The 20,681-nt window shown below is 43.0% G+C and overlaps 1 protein-coding gene across 1 annotated transcript in view; it reads left to right on the top strand.

Annotated features, from left to right (window-relative positions):
- The window catches only part of LOC117594690 (GTPase IMAP family member 4-like), a 28,447-nt gene extending 17,841 nt beyond the window's left edge, over positions 1–10,606 (top strand). Inside the window, exons 2-3 of the mRNA XM_034293011.1 lie at positions 2,874–3,647; positions 10,367–10,606. Coding sequence (XP_034148902.1) covers positions 2,874–3,647; positions 10,367–10,606 — 1,014 coding nt within the window. The remainder of the gene's footprint in view (positions 1–2,873; positions 3,648–10,366) is intronic.
- Positions 10,607–20,681: the final 10,075 nt, after the last annotated feature.

The following is a 20,681-nucleotide window of genomic DNA, read 5'->3' as shown; positions in this document are numbered from 1 at the left end:
TACGATCCTGATGATTTAGGTTTTTCTACATGGTTGTCATCTATTTTTGGTAAATTGGGAGGTTCTCTGCTGACCATGATTATGCCAGTGGTGGTTGTAGTGTTGGTCTTTTTTATCTTAATAACACTTGCCAAGTGTGCTGTCGACAGGTGTCTGTCACTCAAAGTAAGGCGCATGCTCCCACGGGACCTACACGAGTACAGGCCGTGCCCGTATCAGCTTCAGTGTGCCCAAGGTGACTGTGATACCTGTGCTGACCACCGACGTTCTCCCTCACAGGATTGTGTTGTAAAGGAAAAGAGTACCATCACTCCCACCGTCTATCTCTGATTTCAATATGCATATAGAGGTAACCACAAGTGTACCTCTTACGTCATTAGGATGTGAGATGAATTAGCTCGCTTTATTATTTGTATTATTAGTAACTGTTTTTCTTCTCTTATTTTTACATGGGTAGTGTTATTATTCATTACAGACTTGTTGTTATGACATGTAAATGTAGTGTTTTAATGTCATAGGGGGGAATTGTGAGAAAGCATGTCTTTTTCCTTATATACTTTTGTTAGAGGACACAACACTGAGTACTGCTTTGCAAATATGTGCCATTTTCTTTCTTTGCTTGGAAACTGCACAAAGGTCAATGGTTGGACATGTGGTGTTCATTACCCCACACATCCCCCAATGGTTTGTCCATACATTCCTGTATGGGTCCAAGGAACAGAGGGAGGGTGGAACATACATTGCACTTATATGATTGGAAAACAGCCAGTGTGCTATAGGTTTGTCTAGTATATATATGCTGTTAAAGACAAAGACATTTGGAGAAGCACAGAGTATGTGTGAAGTGATAACACTGAAGGGATGTGTGTGTGTGTGTGTGTGTGTGTGTGTGTGGTGTGTGTCTGCAAAGCTAGAACCCACCATAAACACGTCCCTGCCATCAGAACCAACCATAAACATCAGTACAATATTTTTAAAAGAGGACCTCAGCATAGTTATTTTGTATTTTTGAGTGATCTTTTCTGATGGAGGAGCTAAGACAGCTGTTGGAGAAACGGATCAACCGCTTGGAAGATTTAGTCAACTGAGCGGTCCTCCGGTCGGACTGTGGGTCTTGCCCCATAGGTGAATCAACAAATGCTAACATAGCAAAACAGGCTAACCTAAGGCTAGAGAGCTATAAAGAATTCCCTATACTTGACAGAATGCAGTCAGAATTGGTGAATAGATCAGAGCAATTTCAGAGTGAGCGACTGAATGAGACGATAACACAGCTTGAAATACGTGAGTGAACAATTCATTGACTCTGTAGCAGCTACTCTAGGAGTTGAGCTAACGAACGCTAATGGGCAGACACAGATTGGTATAAAAGGGATTACTTCAAATCTAGACCACTCTGTCACGGACCTGGCTGACACTCTCCCCTGAACATGTGCTAATGCCACTGGATTAACTGCAGAGGCTTTCAAACCAGCCTTCCCAATGACACATCTTACTGACACAGCACCAGGGCTAGACCGAAGGCATCAACTCCAGTGGGGACCTGGTCTGACGTCGTACGCCGCAGAGGCAAATCCAGCAAGAAATCAAATAAGAGAGCACCAACCCTCAATCCACCACCTGAACTCACACTGCAAAACAAGTACGATCCACTGACTCAGAACGAAATGTGTGTAAATGAACCGATGGAAGCTAACCACAACACTAGCATTAGGGCTAACCGAATCCAATAAATATCCCTAAAACCACTGATAGGACTTTCAACATGTTTTCATCTCAGGACCCATTCCAACCTTGGGGAAAGGAATTTAATCTTTAAGCAGACTCGTTGGGCTGAATATGTGGCTGACATCGGCATTCCTCAACCACGGGACTAGGTTTATTGACAATTTCAATATTTTTTGGAACTGTAAAGATTGCTTTAGACCTGATGGGACTCATCCAAACATCATGGGATGCCGGCTGCTTGGTGCCAACATACGTCACGCTCTTGGAATGCCATTTCCAAACAAGATAAGCATGAAGGACAGTACTCATAGGCAGAGTATCCACCCCCCCCCCCTCTCCTGACCCTCTAACTACAATCACCCAATGCTTCGAGAAGTTTTCCTTGTCCCAAATGGGGGCACAACAACCCCCCCCCCAAGTAGTGCAAAAATAACAGTGGGGCTCATTGGGCCCCTGTGCTGACAGCATAATATCCTGCTGCTATCAAAACGGTAATCCCTAAACCATAACAGGTGCTTTGATCTGTAGATTAAAAAAAATCTCTGTTGGCGAAAATAAATGAAATACTGCCACTTGCTGGAAGAAAAGTAATATTTTTCAAATTCTCTTGTCTGAAAAGGTCAATAAGTGAAAGTGAAACCAAACAGTACGTTACTACATTTTGTTCATAGCAGAAATATATTTTACTTCCAACGATATCTGCATTCTAAAGTGGACAGCGAACGTTGTTATTTCCGTTTTATATTTGGTTATTACTTGGTATAGGACAACTGCGTCTGTACTGGGCACTCCACCAAGAACAATAACAGGACCTGGTCAAACAAGAGAAAAACGAAGAAGGAAATGGAGGTTTGATGAAACACGAGACCGATTCGTGTTGAGGACAACTTTCGAAATTACAGTTTGACTTCAAGTTGACTTTCTGTCGCGTAAGTAGGTCTCAATGTTCAACGCATACATTCAGCTAAATATGCGTTAATAATAAAACAATATGAATTAATAAATCGAACTAATAAAATAATCAATATATAGCTTTATAATACAGAAAATAATAATGTTCATTTCATGGATGATCAGTCCTTGTGTCTATGAGTGGTAGCTTTTACAGTCAAATCGGTCATATAGACTCTGTATTTCATTAACAGGGCTTGTTGGAGGTTAATAAGACAATGGACAGACATGGATTCAACAAGGCAGCTCGTCCTTCTGAAGTCAGGATTGTGCTTCTTGGTAAAACTGGAGTGGGGAAGAGTGCAACAGGAAACACCATTCTGGGTCAAGATGTTTTTCGTTCAGGTCTTGGCTTTTCCTCAATCACCATGAAATGTCAGGAGAGAACTGCTCATATTGGACAGAATAGAGTCAGAGTGGTTGACACTCCAGACTTCTTCTATGCAACACACACACAGGAGGGTTTGACTTCAGAGATAGAAAGGTGTATTGGTCTGTCTGAGCCTGGACCTCATGCATTTCTCTATATTCTAACTCCTCATACATTCACAGAGCAGGAGAGAGATGTGGTCACTGTATTTGACAAATGTTTTGGTAAAACAGCCAGAAAATACACAATGATTGTTTTTACTCATGGAGATGAGGTGAACAATACAACTATAGAGGAATTATTAGAGAGAAATGCTAAGTTGTCAGAGCTGATCCAGAAGTGTGATTGGAGATTTCATGTACTCAACAACAAAGACAGAGCCAACAGAAAACAGGTGACTGATCTGCTGGAAAAGATTATCATCTTGATGAATGTGAATAACGATGGCTTCTACACTATTAACATGTTGCATGAGGCTCAACGAGAGGCTGATATTATAAAAGAGAAACGACTCAGAGAGGAAGAGAGAAAAAGAGAGGAGGAAAGAGAAGCTTACCAGAGACTGTTAGAGGAAGAGAGAAAAGAGATAGAAGAAAGGGTGAGGAGAGAGGAGGAGGAAGCTAGAGGAGAGAAAGAAGAAAGGGTGAGGAGAGAGGAGGAGGAAGCTAGAGGAGAGAAAGAAGAAATGGTGAGGAGAGAGGAGGAGGAGGTTAGAAGAGAAGAGAAACAATTGATGGTAAGAGAAGAAAGGAGTGCTGCTGAAATGGAAAAAGAGAGAGGAAAACAAAGGATGAAGAAAATTAATGTCTCTCTGCTTTGTGTATTTGCTATGGCCATGGGAGGTATTTATGCATTGAGTGAACCCTCTGTTACATTCAAAGGTTTCATGAGAGGTTCTTTGGTGGGGGTTTCAGCTGAACTAATGGGAGCTGCATCCTACACACTCCTAGACAAAGCCTGGGTTTTCACACAGGTTTTTACTATATTCTCTCAGGTCAACCCCAGCACTGGGGAATCAGTTAGAAAAGCATTAGGATTTATTGGAGCGGTATCATGTGGTGGAGTGACCGGAGTGTTAGCTGGCCCAGGAGGAGTGTTAGCTGGCCCAGGAGGAGTGGTGCTTGGAGGAGCAGCTGGGGGGTTAGGAGCATTTCATGTGATGGAATTAAGAAAAGGAAAGACTGGAAAAAAGATCAAGACTCCGGGTTCACAATAGGCCTATAAATTACCTTGCAGATTTAATGATTACAATAACCTGTCCTCAATAATCTCTATTAACCCAGAATTAACGTATTACATAATTGGTCACAAGGTCGTTTATGTTCTGGATCCATTTGTGTTAAGTGATGAGATTGAAACCATAAAAAATGTATTCACTGTCTTCTAAAATTGCCAGCAGGCAAATGGGTCAAATCTCCTTTTGCCTATTTTTCAATTAAAGTCCTGTCGAATATAAAAAAACATAAATCTTATACATTTTTACCAAAAGCTTTTATGTGCGACAGGGGTGGATTTTCCATATGTTGACATGTCGGTTATGCAAAAAATGCCAATGGAAATGGGATTCACCTATTACTAATGGCATGTCAAATTACTTTGCAATCATGTGATATGATTTAGTCAGGTGTCTGGGAAGGAAGGAAAATAGAAGTGGCAAGCAATAGGAAAGGTGAGGAGGTTAGGGTGTTCCATGATTTACTTCACCAACAAGATTCAAGAACAATATTTTATGGCAAGCAAAGAAGGATCTACATTTTATGAAGCCCCAGTGCATGAGTTTCTTAGGCTCACATTCATGGAAATACCGTATCAAATTTAAATATACTGTATATAATATATATTTTAAATACATGAAATATCTGACACACGCTGGTAGTAAGTGGCGCTGGTATTGGTTGTGGTGGGACCGAGGTGCCCCTGGTATGGTTTGTGGAGGAGGGGACTTAGTATGGTTTGTGGAGGAGTTCTGGTAAGAATTTAAGAGGAGCCGGGGGGCCTTGGTTTGGGTTGTGGAAGAGCCCTAGTATGGGTTGATGTGTCTGGTAACAGTTGAGGAATTATCTAAATTTAGTCTTTGGCTATGTGGCCAGGCATCAGGAGTAGGCTATTTCTAAGTGCAAATCAACTTTTAGTTGAAATCAACGATGGAAACACTCAATTTTATTAAACAATATAGAATGAATGTGACAAATTGCTTTATTAGGAAATTATGTCAACATTTTCACATTTTTACATATTTAGTTTGCTACAAGTTTGGATTGAAACAGACATTGGCTTGGGTAATGTGCATAAACTTTTTATGCGAACTTGAGAGTTGCACATAAAACATGTTCGATAAGTGGATGGAAAACTAGCTACTGTAACTATTTCTGCATATTATCTCAGGCAAACCATGACATTCTGTGATTTGTAATGGGCTGGATTTGTCGGCTGGATGGATTTCCGGTGTTAACCTTTCGTTTATATAATTATATTCATTTTGTGTGCAAGTTTTTTTCATCCATATATTTTCTTTAATCATGAGTGGCTGGTTATAACAATATCACAATGTTACAATAATGGTATTGATATTAACTATTTAGGCCAATACCAATATAATAACAATCCTTTTTAAGGATGTGTTCTGTTGTAGGTAATGTAATTTTTTTTATCTACGTATTTTGTTTATTAGATGACTTAATGTTTTTTTATGTGTCTGGTATTATATTTCATTTTTTTTAAACTGAATTTTAAGACTATTAAAAGTTCCTTTGAACCCTTCACTTTGCAGTTAATGACTATGTAAAACTCTTGGTGTGTATAAACATACTTATCGAATAGGCAATTCTAGTTGTGAATGACTGCCTGTTATATTTACTGTTCATTATCTGAATTACATTATGTTGTACAAACTGGTGCCAAATTCAAGGTGGACTCAAGAGATGTGCTGGGCTTATGTCTGGTGGTGCCTAGCACCTGTGTCGCCCCATCCTGGCACTGTCCATGCATGGCAGGTCTTGATCAGCAACCCTGTTCCTGAAGAGCCACTGGGTATCCAGGCTTTATGTAGTAGGAAGGCCTATGCACAAGTTGGGCTCAAAATGTTTGGAGTACATGCCCCTTTTGCTCCATACTGCCCTTTTTTCTGTCTACATTCAGAAAATAGGACGTGTTTAAATGTTTCTGCTTCAAAATAAGATTTTCAGTTACCAACTACCAGCTCCTCTATGGATAGGAACAGTACAGGTGCTGGTCATAAAATAAGAATATCATCAAAAAGTTGATTTATTTCAGTAATTCTATTCAAAAAGTGAAACTTGTATATTATATTCATTCATTACACACAGACTGATATATTTCAAATGTTTATTTCTTCTAATTGTGATGATTATAACTGACAACTAATGAAAATCCCAAAAATTTGAATATTACTTAAGACCAATACAAAAAAATGATTTTTAGAAATCTTGGCCAACTGAAAAGTATGAACATGAAAAGTATGAGCATGTACAGCACTCAATACCTTTTGCCTGAATTACTGCAGCAATGCGGCGTGGCATGGAGACGATCAGTTTGTGGCACTGCTCAGGTGTTATGAGAGCCCAGGTTGCTTTGATAGTGGCCTTCAGCATTGTTGGGTCTGGCGTATCGCATCTTCCTCTTCACAATACCCCATAGATTTTATATAGAGTTAAGGTCAGGCAAGTTTGCTGGCCAATTAAGAACAGGGTACCATGGTCCTTAAACCAGGTACTGGTAGCTTTGGCACTGTGTACAGGTGCCAAGTCCTGTTGGAAAATGAAATCTGCATCTCCATAAAGTTGGTCAGCAGCAGGAAGCATGAAGTGCTCTAAAACTTCCTGGTAGACGGCTGCGTTGACCTTGGACCTCAGAAAACACAGTGGACCAACACCAGCAGATGACACGGCACCCCAAACTATCACTGACTGTGGAAACCTTACACTGGACTTCAAGCAATGTGGATTCTGTGCCTCTCCACTCTTCCTCCAGACTCTGGGACCTTGATTTCCAAAGGAAATGCAAAATTGACTTTCATCAGAGAACATAACTTTGGACCACTCAGCAGCAGTCCAGTCCTTTTAGTGTTTAGCCCAGGCGAGACGCTTCTGACGCTGTGTCTTGTTCAAGAGTGGCTTGACACAAGGAATGCGACAGCTGAAACCCATGTCTTGCATACGTCTATGCGTGGTGGTTCTTGAAGCACTGACTCCAGCTGCAGTCCACTCTTTGTGAATCTCCCCCACATTTTTGAATGGGTTTTGTTTCACAACCAGGGTGTGGTTATCCCTATTGGTTGTACACTTTTTTCCTTCCCTTTTTCCTTCCCTTCGCAGAGCTCTGTGAACAGTCAGCCTCTTTAGCAATGACCTTTTGTGTCTTGCCCTCCTTGTGCAAGGTGTCAATGGTCGTCTTTTGGACACTGTCAAGTCAGCAGTCTTCCCCATGATTGTGTTGCCTACAGAACTAGACTGAGAGACCATTTAAAGGCCTTTGCATGTGTTTTGGGTTAATTAGCTGATTAGAGTGTGGCACCAGGTGTCTTTAATATTGAACCTTTTCACAATATTCTAATTTTCTGAGATACTGAATTTGGGGTTTTCATTAGTTGTCAGTTATAATCATCAAAATTAAAAGAAATGTCAGTCTGTGTGGAATGAATGTGTACATTATACAAGTTTAACTTTTTGAATGGAATTACTGAAATAAATCAACTTTTTGATGATATTCTAATTTTATGACCAGCACCTGTATATTCAATTTCATGCCCCTCGATAGGTCTGTGCACAGCCCTGGTAGTCAGTAACTGAAAATATTTTTTGAAGCAGTAACATTTCAAAACATTTACCACATTTCTATCAGAATTTCAGAACTGAACAAAAGAAAATCATATTTAAAAAAAAAAAATTATAATGACAAACGACTTATGGGTTGTTGCCACTGTTGGATAATGATATAAAGTGTTAAATATTATCCACTATGATTTTTGAACAAAATCATTACCTGAAAATCAGGGGTGAACATCGTTATTAGCCTGAGTATTCAAGATATTACTTTCTGGGGATGTTACAGCGTTCTCAATGAGAATAGAAAACCGAGGAGGTGGCTAAGACAATCGTCATTAGCCAACCAGATGCCCACAGACCCCATCAACAGGGCATGTGTGTGGGTATGTTTGGGTCGCCAACTCCTCACACCCCTGAGGTGCCCTCTGTGTAACTGCCCAAACTTAATATAAGTTTAGCGGAACGTGCACAAACTCAAGTTACAGTTAACTAACAAACATCTTAATCAGTAGTACCGTTTAACACCACTTTAGGCAATCAGAGTTTGTCAACCCTGACTTTCCTTGAAAACCCAGAGTTAATCTGAGTAGGTTGAACACCCTTCATAGTATACCTCAAGTCTGGTTTCACTGTTTACAATTAGAAGTGTGTAGTCACGGGATAAATACTGTACACTCCCATAAACATTGTCACAATTTGTATTTGTGTTGGGGTAGAAAAAATGTGTTTGTCACAGGCAAATAAATTCTGAAATTTTAAGGTTGAAATGAAATGTGGGTCTCTCGGATCATTTGTAGAGATTGGAAGGGGGGAAGAGCGGAAGGAAGGGTGAGATGTTTCTTCTTTTTTATTTATTATTCAGATGTATTCCCTATCATACACATATACATGTCATTTCAGAGATGCTCTGATCCAGTAGTCTGGCCATAACAATGGCCCTTGTCAAAGTCGCTCAGGTCTTTACTCCTGCCCATTTCTCCTGCATCCAACATGTTGACTACAAAAACTGATGGTTCACTTACCATCTAATCTGCTTTGATACTGACTGGGTGTTAAATGACACAAAAATGTATATGAATATATTTTTCTAACTAATAGAAAAATGGCTGAAATATAAATGATATGTATTTATATTCTCATTATGAACAAAACATTACAAAAGTGAAAGTAGAATGACATGGGGGCACAAGTTGTTACAAAACTAAACTAAGGTGCTCAAAAACAAAAATACTCCACCACATAGATGCGCAACAGATATAGCCCCTAAGCCATCAGTGCCCTTCCTACGTGGTTGGAAATCAAACTGAGATCTGCTCACCGCTAACTCACAGGACCGAATCTCACCCACCCACAATACAGGTCTCACATGGAGACATAGGGGCTCAAGTCCTCTACTCTTGAAAAACAAATGAGTCACCTTCCTCGCATTTCGCACAGAAACCATTTCCACCAATTGAGAGCGGTTAAAAATCCTGCACGAATCGCCCCGCAATAGGTTGACTGCATGGGAGTGTTACTAGAACTACCAGGACACGGAACAATGGCAGTTTCTCAACTACAGTAGCTATAACTTGTAATGAATGGGGAAAGGGAGAGGCTGGTTCCAATTGCGGAGCAGGAGGTTATCCTGGGAGACGAACACCCGGTAGGGCAAGGCGAAGAACAGTCAGGCTATGGTCAGAATCACGAGATACAAATCAATACCAAAATCACTGGGCTAGAGACGGAGTCAAGGAGCAGAGCAGGCAATGGTCAAAGCACGGGAAATCAATACAAACTTTGTTCTAGGCGATAGCAAAAAGAGAAGGCTCAGTAATGAATAGCGGAGTGACAAACAATTCCTCACAAGGTTAGGGAGGACTGAACCGAACTAAATAGGGGCATAAACCAGACACAGGTGGGGACACAGGTGCTCAGAATGAGGGTGATTGGGATTTGATGACTGGGGTGTGTTCATGAGCCGTGGAGCGAGGGGTGCGTTCAGGAGCGGTGGAGTGTGGAGGCGAGTGACGTCACATAACTGAAATACCCTAAAAATAACTTCTATTTACCATACTTTCTCAAATCCATCAATCCTGACATACCAACCAACCACCAAGTTTATTAAATCCTGAAAAGGTATAAATCCTGTATACTCTAAATATGTCCGAGAAAAAACAAGGTTGTGTTAGGAATGATCTCACCGGTTGATGCTCTCTGGTACGTCTCCTCTGACCGTCACCACCCCTCCTTCAGGCGGTTCAGCGTTCCTGCGTGCTCCCATTGGGTCGCCCACTGCAAGGCCACAGAGGTAGCCGGAACTGTCTATTCTTGCGGGAACACCACATCTAAAACAACCGTCGTCTTGATTCCCACGGGTATCTTCCCAAACCCAATGTCCTGTATACATTTAAACGTAGCATAGGCTCTTCCTCAACCCCGGATCTGTAGTCTTCTTTGGTCTTAGCCGCTGTAAACACCGGCTGGGCCAACAGAGCTTACGTATCTGGTGTGTTCTTCTCCTCCCTTTCAAATCTTTTCTTGACCCGCGTAGACTCTCTCAACACGCCTAAAGTGGAGCAAACCGGGGGCTATCTCGGTCACCAGCGGGGTTGGCTACGTCCATTGTAGGGAAATGTTCTCCACCGATGCAGTGTCGTCAGCCGGGGTGGGACGATGCAAAAGTCTCAGGCCTCCCAGCGATCGGCCTGGCGGAACACCATGGGAGGGTGGGGGCGGTCAGAGGGACGATCCATTCAACCTGAGCAAAAACAGCTACAACACAGATCAATAAACCCCACACAAACATTCCTAAAGCTTGCATCAGTCATCACTTTCTACATACGTAGCCTACGCCTTCCAAACAATTTTATATTATTCTTTCTACAACTTCTGTAAGTTACCTCGTCCATATTCCACCAATCTACCCGGTAGGCCATGCATCCACCACCGAATGAAAACGCCATTCACCGGAAAACCTAATAATTCCCAAAGACACATATGTCCAAACACCACATTAACATTATTTTTGCCAGTCCATAGCAAGTATGTACCACCGCACTAACCCATCATTAAACGCCGGACCAGAGCGAACAATGGTGGGGTCCAACCGCCGCCTGTCACCCTGGTACCTCGATTAACATGCCCACCATTCGTTAATACGTTTGTCAGCCCTTTCGCAAGATATTCCTTACACCGGTGTTTTATACAGTGGTCCAACCACCGTACTGTTAACAGTTTTACTAAAAGGTCCAACTTTAACTGCAGTTTTTAACAATAAGGTCCAACCTGAGTTTCATACCAGGTAATACAAAAGCAGACATTTTCAAATGTATCTTAGTTCAAGAATTTCCATAACACCAGCAGCGAATGGCGTCCTTCCCCCGTTGAGATGAGTACTAGCGTGGCCCGTAGTATCATCTGACAGCAGAACTGAATCCAATACACAATCCAGTCCTATTACAATGACCCTGTCTTCCCTGTGACCCTCCCAGCTCTGCGCTTTATAGTTTCAGAGTCCTGTCAGAGCTCCCCCTAATAAGTCACAGGTGCATTCATTTAAAATGTCATAAGTCTTCCACAGTCAAAAAGATGAGTAGAGTACTCCAGCCGACAGGAAGCATTTGCACTACAATACTCTAGTCTTTTACTAAAGTATGTTGCAGATCATGGTGATCAATGCAGGTGGAGCAGTTGTTCTTTTTATCTCTGGAAACATTAACATCTGAATTGGATAAAAGTCATCATCTTCTTCCGCTTATCCGGGGCCGGGTCGCGGGGGCAGCAGTCTAAGCAGGGATGCCCAGACTTCCCTCTCCCCAGACACTTCCTCCAGCTCTTCCGGGGGGACACCGAGGCGTTCCCAGGCCAGCCGGGAGACATAGTCCCTCCAGCATGTCCTAGGTCTTCCCCGGGGTCTCTTCCCGGTGGGACGGGACCGGAACACCTTCCCAGGAAGGCGTTCCGGAGGCATCCGAAAAAGATGCCCAAGCCACCTCAGCTGACCCCTCTCGATGTGGAGGAGCAGCGGCTCTACTCTGAGCTCCTCCCGGGTGACCGAGCTTCTCACCCTATCTCTAAGGGATCGCCCGGCCACCCTGCGGAGAAAGCTCATTTCGGCCGCCTGTATCCGGGATCTTGTCCTTTCGGTCATGACCCAAAGCGCATGACCATAGGTGAGAGTAGGAACGTAGATTGACTGGTAAATCGAGAGCTTCGCCTTGCGGCTCAGCTCTTTCTTCACCACGACAGACCGATACATCGACTGCATTACTGCAGAAGCTGCACCGATCAGTCTGTCAATCTCCCGTTCCATCCTTCCCTCACTCGTGAACAAGACCCCTAGATACTTAAACTCCTCCACTTGAGGCAGGCACTCTCCACCAACCTGAAGTGGGCAAGCCACCCTTTTCCGACTGAGGACCATGGCCTCGGATTTGGAGGTGCTGATTCTCATCCCCACCGCTTCACATTCGGCTGCAAACCGTCCCAGCGCATGCTGAAGGTCCTGGTTAGAAGGGGCCAACACGACAACATCATCTGCAAAAAGCAGAGACGAAATTGTGTGGTCCCCAAACCTGACACCCTCCGGCCCCTGGCTGCGCCTAGAAATTCTGTCCATAAAAATTACGAACAGAACCGGTGACAAAGGGCAGCCCTGCCGGAGTCCAACATGCACAGGGAACAAGTCTGACTTACTGCCGGCAATGCGGACCAAGCTCCTGCTTCGTTTGTACAGGGACCTGACAGCCCTTAGCAAAGGACCCAGGACCCCATATTCCCCAAGCACCCTCCACAAGATGCCGCGAGGGACACAGTCGAATGCCTTCTCCAAATCCACAAAACACATGTGGATTGGTTGGGCAAACTCCCATGAACCCTCCAACACCCCGTAGAGGGTATAGAGCTGGTCCAGTGTTCCACGGCCCGGACGAAAACCACACTGTTCCTCCTGAATCCGAGGTTCTACTATCGGCCGTATTCTCCTCTCCAGAACCCTGGCATAGACTTTCCCGGGGAGGCTGAGAAGTGTGATCCCCCTATAGTTGGAACACACCCTCCGGTCCCCCTTCTTAAAAAGAGGGACCACCACCCCGGTCTGCCATCCCAGAGGCACTGTCCCCGACCGCCACGCGATGTTGCACAGGCGTGTCAACCAAGACAGCCCCACAACATCCAGAGACTTGAGGTACTCAGGGCGGATCTCATCCACCCCCGGTGCCTTGCCACCGAGGAGTTTCTTGACCACCTCAGTGACTTCAGCCCGGGTGATGGACGAGTCCACCTCTGAGCCCTCATCCTCTGCTTCCTCAATGGAAGAAGTGACAGCGGGATTGAGGAGATCCTCGAAGTATTCCTTCCACCGCCCGACGACATCCTCAGTTGAGGTCAACAGCCACTCACCTCTACTGTAAACAGCGTTGGTAGGGCACTGTTTCCCTCTCCTGAGGCGCCGGATGGTTTGCCAGAATCTCTTCGAGGCCAGCCGATAGTCCTTCTCCATGGCCTCACCGAACTCCTCCCAGGCCCGAGTTTTTGCCTCCACAACCACCCGGGCTGCAGCCCGCTTGGCCTGTCGGTACCCGTCAGCTGCGTCAGGAGTCCCATAAGCCAACCAGGCCTGATAGGACTCCTTCTTCAGCTTGACGGCATCCCTTACTTCCGGTGTCCACCACCGGGTTCGGGGATTGCCGCCTCGACAGGCACCGGAGACCTTACGGCCACAGCTCCGAGCGGCCGCTTCGACAATGGCGGTGGAGAACATGGTCCACTCGGACTCAATATCTCCAGCCTCCCTCGGGATCCAGTCGAAGCTCTGCCGGAGGTGGGAGTTAAAGATCTCTCTGACAGGAGACTCGGCCAGACGTTCCCAGCAGACCCTTACAGTACGCTTGGGCCTGCCGAGTCTGTCCAGCTTTCTCCCCCGCCATCGGATCCAACTCACCACCAGGTGGTGATCAGTTGACAGCTCCGCCCCTCTCTTCACCCGAGTGTCCAAGACATACGACCGCAGGTCAGATGAGACGACAACAAAGTCGATCATCGACCTGCGGCCTAGGGTGTCCTGGTGCCATGTGCACAGACTGTGACTAGCACAGAAGTCCAATAACTGAACACCACTCGGGTTCAGATCAGGGGGGCCGTTCCTCCCAATCACGCCCCTCCAGGTGTCACTGTCGTTGCCCACGTGGGCGTTGAAGTCCCCCAGTAGAACAATAGAGTCCCCAGTCGGAGCACTTTCCAGCACCCCTCCCAGAGACTCCAAGAAGGTCGGGTACTCTACACTGCCGTTCGGCCCGTAGGCACAAACAACAGTGCACAAACAACTATCCCCGACCCGTAGGCGCAGGGAAACGACCCTCTCGTTCACCGGGGTAAACTCCAACACATGGCGGAAGAGCTGGGGAGCTATAAGCAAACCCACACCAGCCCGCCGCCTCTCACCATGGGCAACTCCAGAGTGGTGAAGAGTCCATCCTCACTCAAGGAGTGTGGTTCCAGAGCCCAAGCTGTGCGTAGAGGTGATTCCGACTACCTCTAATCGGAACCTCTCAACCTCACGCACTAACTCAGGCTCCTTCCCTGCCAGCGAGGTGACATTCCACGTCCCTAGAGCTAGTTTCCGTGTCCAGAGATCGGGTTGTCTAGGCCCCTGCCTTCGACTGCCGCCCGATCCTCTTCGCACCGGCCCCTTATGGTCCCTCCTGTGGGTGGTGAGCCCACGGGAGGGCGGCCCCACGTCGCCCGTTCGGGCTGAGCCCGGCCGGGCCCCATGGGGGAAGGCCCGGCCACCAGGCGCTCGCATACGAGCCCCAACCCCGGGCCTGGCTCCAGGGTGGGGCCCCGGCTGCGCCATACCGGGCGACGTCACGGTACTCATAATTTTTTTCATCATTAAGGGGGGTTTGAACCGCTCTTAGTCTGACCCGTCGCCTAAGACCTGTTTGCCTTGGGAGACCCTACCAGGGGCATATAGCCCCAGACAACATAGCTCCTAGGGTCACTCGGGTACTCAAACCCCTCCACCACGTTAAGGTGGCAGTTCTTGGAGGGGTGGATAAAAGTGTTAAATTTAAGTTGAATAGAGGTAGAAGTGTACTTCTGGGAAGCTTTTATCTTTATAGGGGTTATTCCCCTACCTCGTACCAGGATGAATCATCCGTTTAGGATGGCCTTTGGTTCCTGTGTCCACACCTTTTGGAATGGGCATCTCCTGGGAAGTCCAACTCTAAAGTAGTTAGGGAAAAATGCCTTGCCTTTTTGAAACTCAACAAATTCCTCTAAGTAAAACTGTTTTAAATCAGAAGTCTTCAAACGTAAATAGCAGTTGGTTATGTTGATTTATTCAGTTGCATGGGAGCAAGTCAACTGCACATCAGACTCAGAAGATACACTAACTGCAGGATGGGTTGCTCTAAGTATTACGGCTACAGGGGCTTTATAAACTCTTGACCAAAAGGTTTAATATTTATTACAAAAGGTGTGAAAACAGAGGAGGACTGGTGCCAAATGCTATGGCCATCTTTTTTTTCTCCAACAATGAAACAAAGAAACAAGCATTCTCTCATTTACATGATTCAGTTAGCCTCACTCAAAGCTTGATTCTCAAGTACGTCTTGACATCCAGCAAACATTTACTGGTAACAAAATATAAAAAGAGTATACTCAGACTACACCTTTGATAATTTCATCTGTCCGGGTGGCTGGTCTCAGAAGATCTTGGAGGTGAAGTGCTGGATGTCCTGGGCTGGTGTAATTACACGTGGTCTGCAGTTGTTTGGCCGGTTGGATGTACTGCCAAATTCTCTGAAACGCCTTTGGAGGCGGCTTATGGTAGAGAAATGAACATTCAATTCACAGGCAACAGCTCTAGTGAATCGTTTATGCTGTACGTCGCCGTGAGTGAATTTCTTTGGCTTAACGTCGCCGTGAGTGAATTTCTTTGGCTTTAGCACATTACAACTTTTGGTTGTTCATTGCATACTGCACTTGTTACCTAATTCCTCTAAGAATTACATACCCTTTTCTAGTGCTCCTATATAGAGAACTGTAAATTCGAACTTTTGAACGTTCAATATATATTGGAAGAATATCAAGACAGTAAATCCAGGTATTGAAACACCAATTTATGGCCCATCCACCACTGCCCAGACATCCCTGTGGACCATGATCAGCCATTATTGTGCAGGATTAATTTACATGTCCTTTTTATGCATTGTATACAGATGTATTTAATAAAAAATAGAATATTGGTTCTTCCTACCACCATTCTACTAGAATAACTACCAGTTGGAGGAATGTGTTCCTGAGATAACACTTTATGTCCCAAATATCTCTTGGAGCCTAGGCACTTTTCATTGTAAGGGGAGAGTTTGTATGGCCATGAAGGCCTGGGGTCATCAGTCAAACCATGTTTGACAGTATATCACTGGATAATCCCCCCCTCCCCATATGTGGAAACAACCTCTACAGTTCCTGCTTGTTTTTTGTGCCTTTTGCCCTCAGGTTTGTCTCCAGCAAAAACGTCCATGCAGGTCAGATGATTGACAGGTGCTTTTTTCTAGTCACATCATTGGCAGCCATACATGCACATGCCACAACACTTACTCCACCACACTTCACAGAACAGGTGCCATAACACTTCCTCCACCATGCTTCACAGAACAGGTGCCATAACACTTCCTCCACCATGCTTCACAGAATAGTTTATTTGTATTTTTTATGTAACCTTTATTTAACCAGGTAGGCCGATTGAGACAGATTCTCATTTGCAATGGTGACCTGGTGGTGACAAAGCGCAAACGTGCAGGACAACATACAGTTACCCACAGTACACAGAGTACAAAAATACAAAATGAAGTAGAGTCTGTAAGAGGTGCCATAACACTTCCTCCACCATGCTTCACAGAAGAGGTGGTTTGCTTGGGCCCATAAGCAGTTTCTCACCTTCTCATTACTCCTCCCTTCCCATCTTTCTTTTAAATCGCTGAGGGTTTACTGATCTGGCCAAGAAGGGTTTTTTATTGAACTGGGAAATAATTATTCTGTCATCCACCTCAGATATCTTTTGTAGTCTATAAGATTGTGCTCAACTTGAAAACCTGTTTAGGAGATTCAATTAATCCTTGTACATTTTCAATACGGCATTCCAAAATGCAACATTGCTTAAATATTAACAAAATGCGTTCTGAACCTTGCGCTCAAATTAGCTTGTAAATTATAATACATTCAAGGAATCATTGCACTCCAATCCAATTTTCAGATGAGAAATTACATTGAGAAACACAGAAATGCGTATACAAAACAGGTAATTTACAAACATGCAAAATGGTAAATATCACAATATCAACTCCCAAGGGCCAGAACAACTGTAGCAAAATCAGCCACACCTGAAGCAGGCATGATGCAGAGGTTTATTAAGCTGACCAGTTCTACAAACATATACTGCCAAGGTCAGCCAGACATGGACAGAGACATCCAGGTCTAACTAAATTGGTAATTGGTTTATAAGAGTGAAAAGAAACCTCTGGGGTTTGTGAGAATTGCTTATATCCACGGTCTATCCACTGTATATCCAAATCTTGTGTCAAAGCACTGCACGATGCTTCACACTTAAGTTCTTAGCTGTGGTACAATGAGCATGTAACAAACCCGCTTGTGCCTTATTCCTTACGTATACCGATTTACTGTGATGCCACTTAAAGAGAGAAAGAGCAAAGAGAAGTTGCGTTATGGTTTGGGGTGGCATTCATGCATCAGGGCCGGGCCAACCTGCCATCATGGAGTCAATCATGGATTTAACATTTGCAGCAGACCCTTTTATTACTGTAACGTTACTGAAGCTATTGGTGTACTTATTTTGTCCTGACTGAAATTGCATTTCTGTTTATTTTTGGAAAGTAAGTGATTGCAAAGTATTAATATCTCAGTGTCAGTTGTTGAATTAAGTTGCCTTTATCTGTTCAAGTTCTAAGTGTTTGTATGTCATGAAATGTTTAGTTTCCTTACTCCGCAACAGTGCAGATAAGAATAAAAACGGTATGATCTAAAGAAATTCAAGTTAATCTATGATCTGTTCATATCTGTACACATCTGAGCAAAAAACGAATTTTCTGGGTGTGTACATACCTATATAAAAATGCCCCTTTAGCAGGATATATTCTGATTAACCATGTATTTTGATCCATAGTAATACCACATCATTTGTAATGTATTCTTTTTTTCTTTTATATTTTACATTTCTATTTTATGTTATGTAGGACGTTTGCCTGATACACCATGTGGCTAAACAAGTGAACTACACACAGACTGATTACAGCTGTACATTTAGATTTTGGATTTAGCTGTAAATATGCGGTGATCACTGTACATTTCATTGTATTCTGTAACATTTACTCATTAGTATTTTCATGAATAGAGAGTGTATGTTTTGGCTCAGTGATATTTTGACCAAGGCATGTGTTATCATTTTATGTTACTAGCCATTCAGACAGTTAACCAAGCAAAAATATGAATACCTGTTAATATGAGTAGAATTCCTTATGTTGTAATATCATGTTGTTATAAACTATTTGTGTGACAATTATTTACACTGACTACACTAGCATTGTACAAATATGTTGAAATCTTTATTTTCCTACACTCACGGCGGCGACGTTCAGACGTTGCACATTGTTAATCACTCACGGCGACGTAGCACATTGTTGATCATTCACGGCGACGTTCAGACGTTGAACATTGGAATTCACTCACGGCGGCGGCGTAAGAAATTTTGACAACGTCTGTAACGCCGTCGCCGCCGTGAGTGATTTACATGTGCAACGTCTGAACGTCGCCGTGAGTGATTAACAATGTGCAACGTCTGAACGTCGCCGCCGTGAGTGTAAAATAAAGATTTTACATTTCAATCATGGGGGTTTAACAAAATATTTGTAAAATAATTACAAATAATAAAATAATTGTTTACTGACTTTCTAGCTATGTCACTATCAGTAAGAAAGCAGTGGTAAGAAAGCAGTTGTAATAACAAACCTTTATCGGCACAAAAGGAGCACAAATGGTTGAGCCTATTTTGAGTTAATTTTACCTATAAAATATCATTATATATCTGAGAAATTATAGCAGCACAAACAAAACATTTTACGGCACAAACCAGCACGAACGATTAAGCCTATTTCGCCATAGATTTGCGCTGGATGGGGGACCATCTTTACACAGATAAAAACCTTTAATCGCTTCTACTCCAGTTGTGCTGCTGTCATTTTAAGTATTAGTCCAAAAAAATATTTTATAGTTAATTCTAAAAATATTTTATAGTTAATTTATAGTATATGTCGAGCCGAGTCGAGCTAGGTACCATGTAGTGGAAAAGCTCCCGAAGCAGGTGGAGTCGAGGCGAGGCGAGGCGACCATGCAGTGAAAAAACGCCATTAGCTTTCGAGGGAACTTTCTAAACAGATTTCAGTTATTCCTGTCACATCCATAGGAATGCCATGAAAAAAGGTATATGTTACTTTCTCCTAAGTGGTATGGCGATTAAACGAATCACAGAATTGACACAAAACTGGAATGCCAAGAAATGCATTAAATTCCAATAACTAACGTAATGATTGAATATATTACATAATAGATGGTCAATACAAGATATTGGAGATTATCTTGATTTTTAAAGCACTTGTAGGCTTCCCCTTTTGGAGGATGCTCAATATCTCTGTCAGGGTCAGCTGTCAGATTTGATAGGGGTTTTATCCATAATATGGGGAAATCATAGATGTCTTTCAATATTATCAAATCAACAGACATTGCTGAGTTGGTGGAAAATCTGAAGATTAATATGGGTTTATTTTATGGAGAAAAACAAAATTCTGTCTTCCCAGCATAGATAGGAAATTGTGCAGGCAATTTTATTTTTATTTAATTTAATCTTCTGGATGCAGTCTATGATGCAGGTGTTTTATTACTGTGAACCTTTGCCTGTCATTGTCTTTTATATACTTCAGTTGTCTGGCACTCCCTGACATCTACAAAATGTTTGTTCATGTTTGTTCATAAGACTATACTGCAGAAACCTCCAAATAATTTTACCTTAAACATACATTTGATATCTGCAGGCTTATTCAGTTAGGTAATATTGCTTTTGTCAGCTACACACAATCCTCATGGAATTTCTTGACCTAATCTAAAAGTTTTTGTGCCCATAAGGCAATTCAGATGTTTAATAAATTACTTTTTATTTTCAATTGTGCTTGTTTTATTGTGTATTGTATTTCACATTTGCATATGTTATTATTGCTGTAATACAGGGATAAACTTTAAAAGAGAAATAGGTCTCAGCTTGATTTCTTAATATAATTATATATTTTGTAGTATCAAATTACAAGGTTACTGGAGAAACTCTGGAGAGGAGGCATAGCTTTGTAGGAGCATAGCTTTAAGACAGATACATTTTGACCACCAGTTAATAAATTAATTCTCAATTCTTTCAATCTGTTCAATATACAGTTATCTAATGATATTGTTTAAATCAATGGTTTTAGCAAAAATGCCCAATTCTGGCCCCAAAGACTCTTTTTTTTATTGTTATTGCAAACGTTGGCAAAAGAGGCAGACAGACTGGGCAACGTTAACTGAACAATCGATGATCCTCATATCAAACATGTCCCCGCTTATAAGTTCCTTGGCACATAGATAAATGAAGGTTTTTCCTTTACAAAACATGTAGATGAAGTTGTTAGAAAATTTCGGATGAACCTTCACTTTTATGTAGAAATAGGTCAAGCCTCACATTATCTAGCAGAAAACAAATGATTCAGTTGACTTTCATACCAGTTATTGATTATATTATTTATATGAATGCTTCTACCTCTGTT

Source organism: Esox lucius, chromosome 7 (genome assembly GCF_011004845.1).
Source record: "Esox lucius isolate fEsoLuc1 chromosome 7, fEsoLuc1.pri, whole genome shotgun sequence".
Lineage (NCBI taxonomy): Eukaryota > Metazoa > Chordata > Actinopteri > Esociformes > Esocidae > Esox > Esox lucius.
The sequence above is the reverse complement of the archived record's forward strand: the minus strand, read 5'-3'. Positions and strand labels throughout refer to the sequence as shown.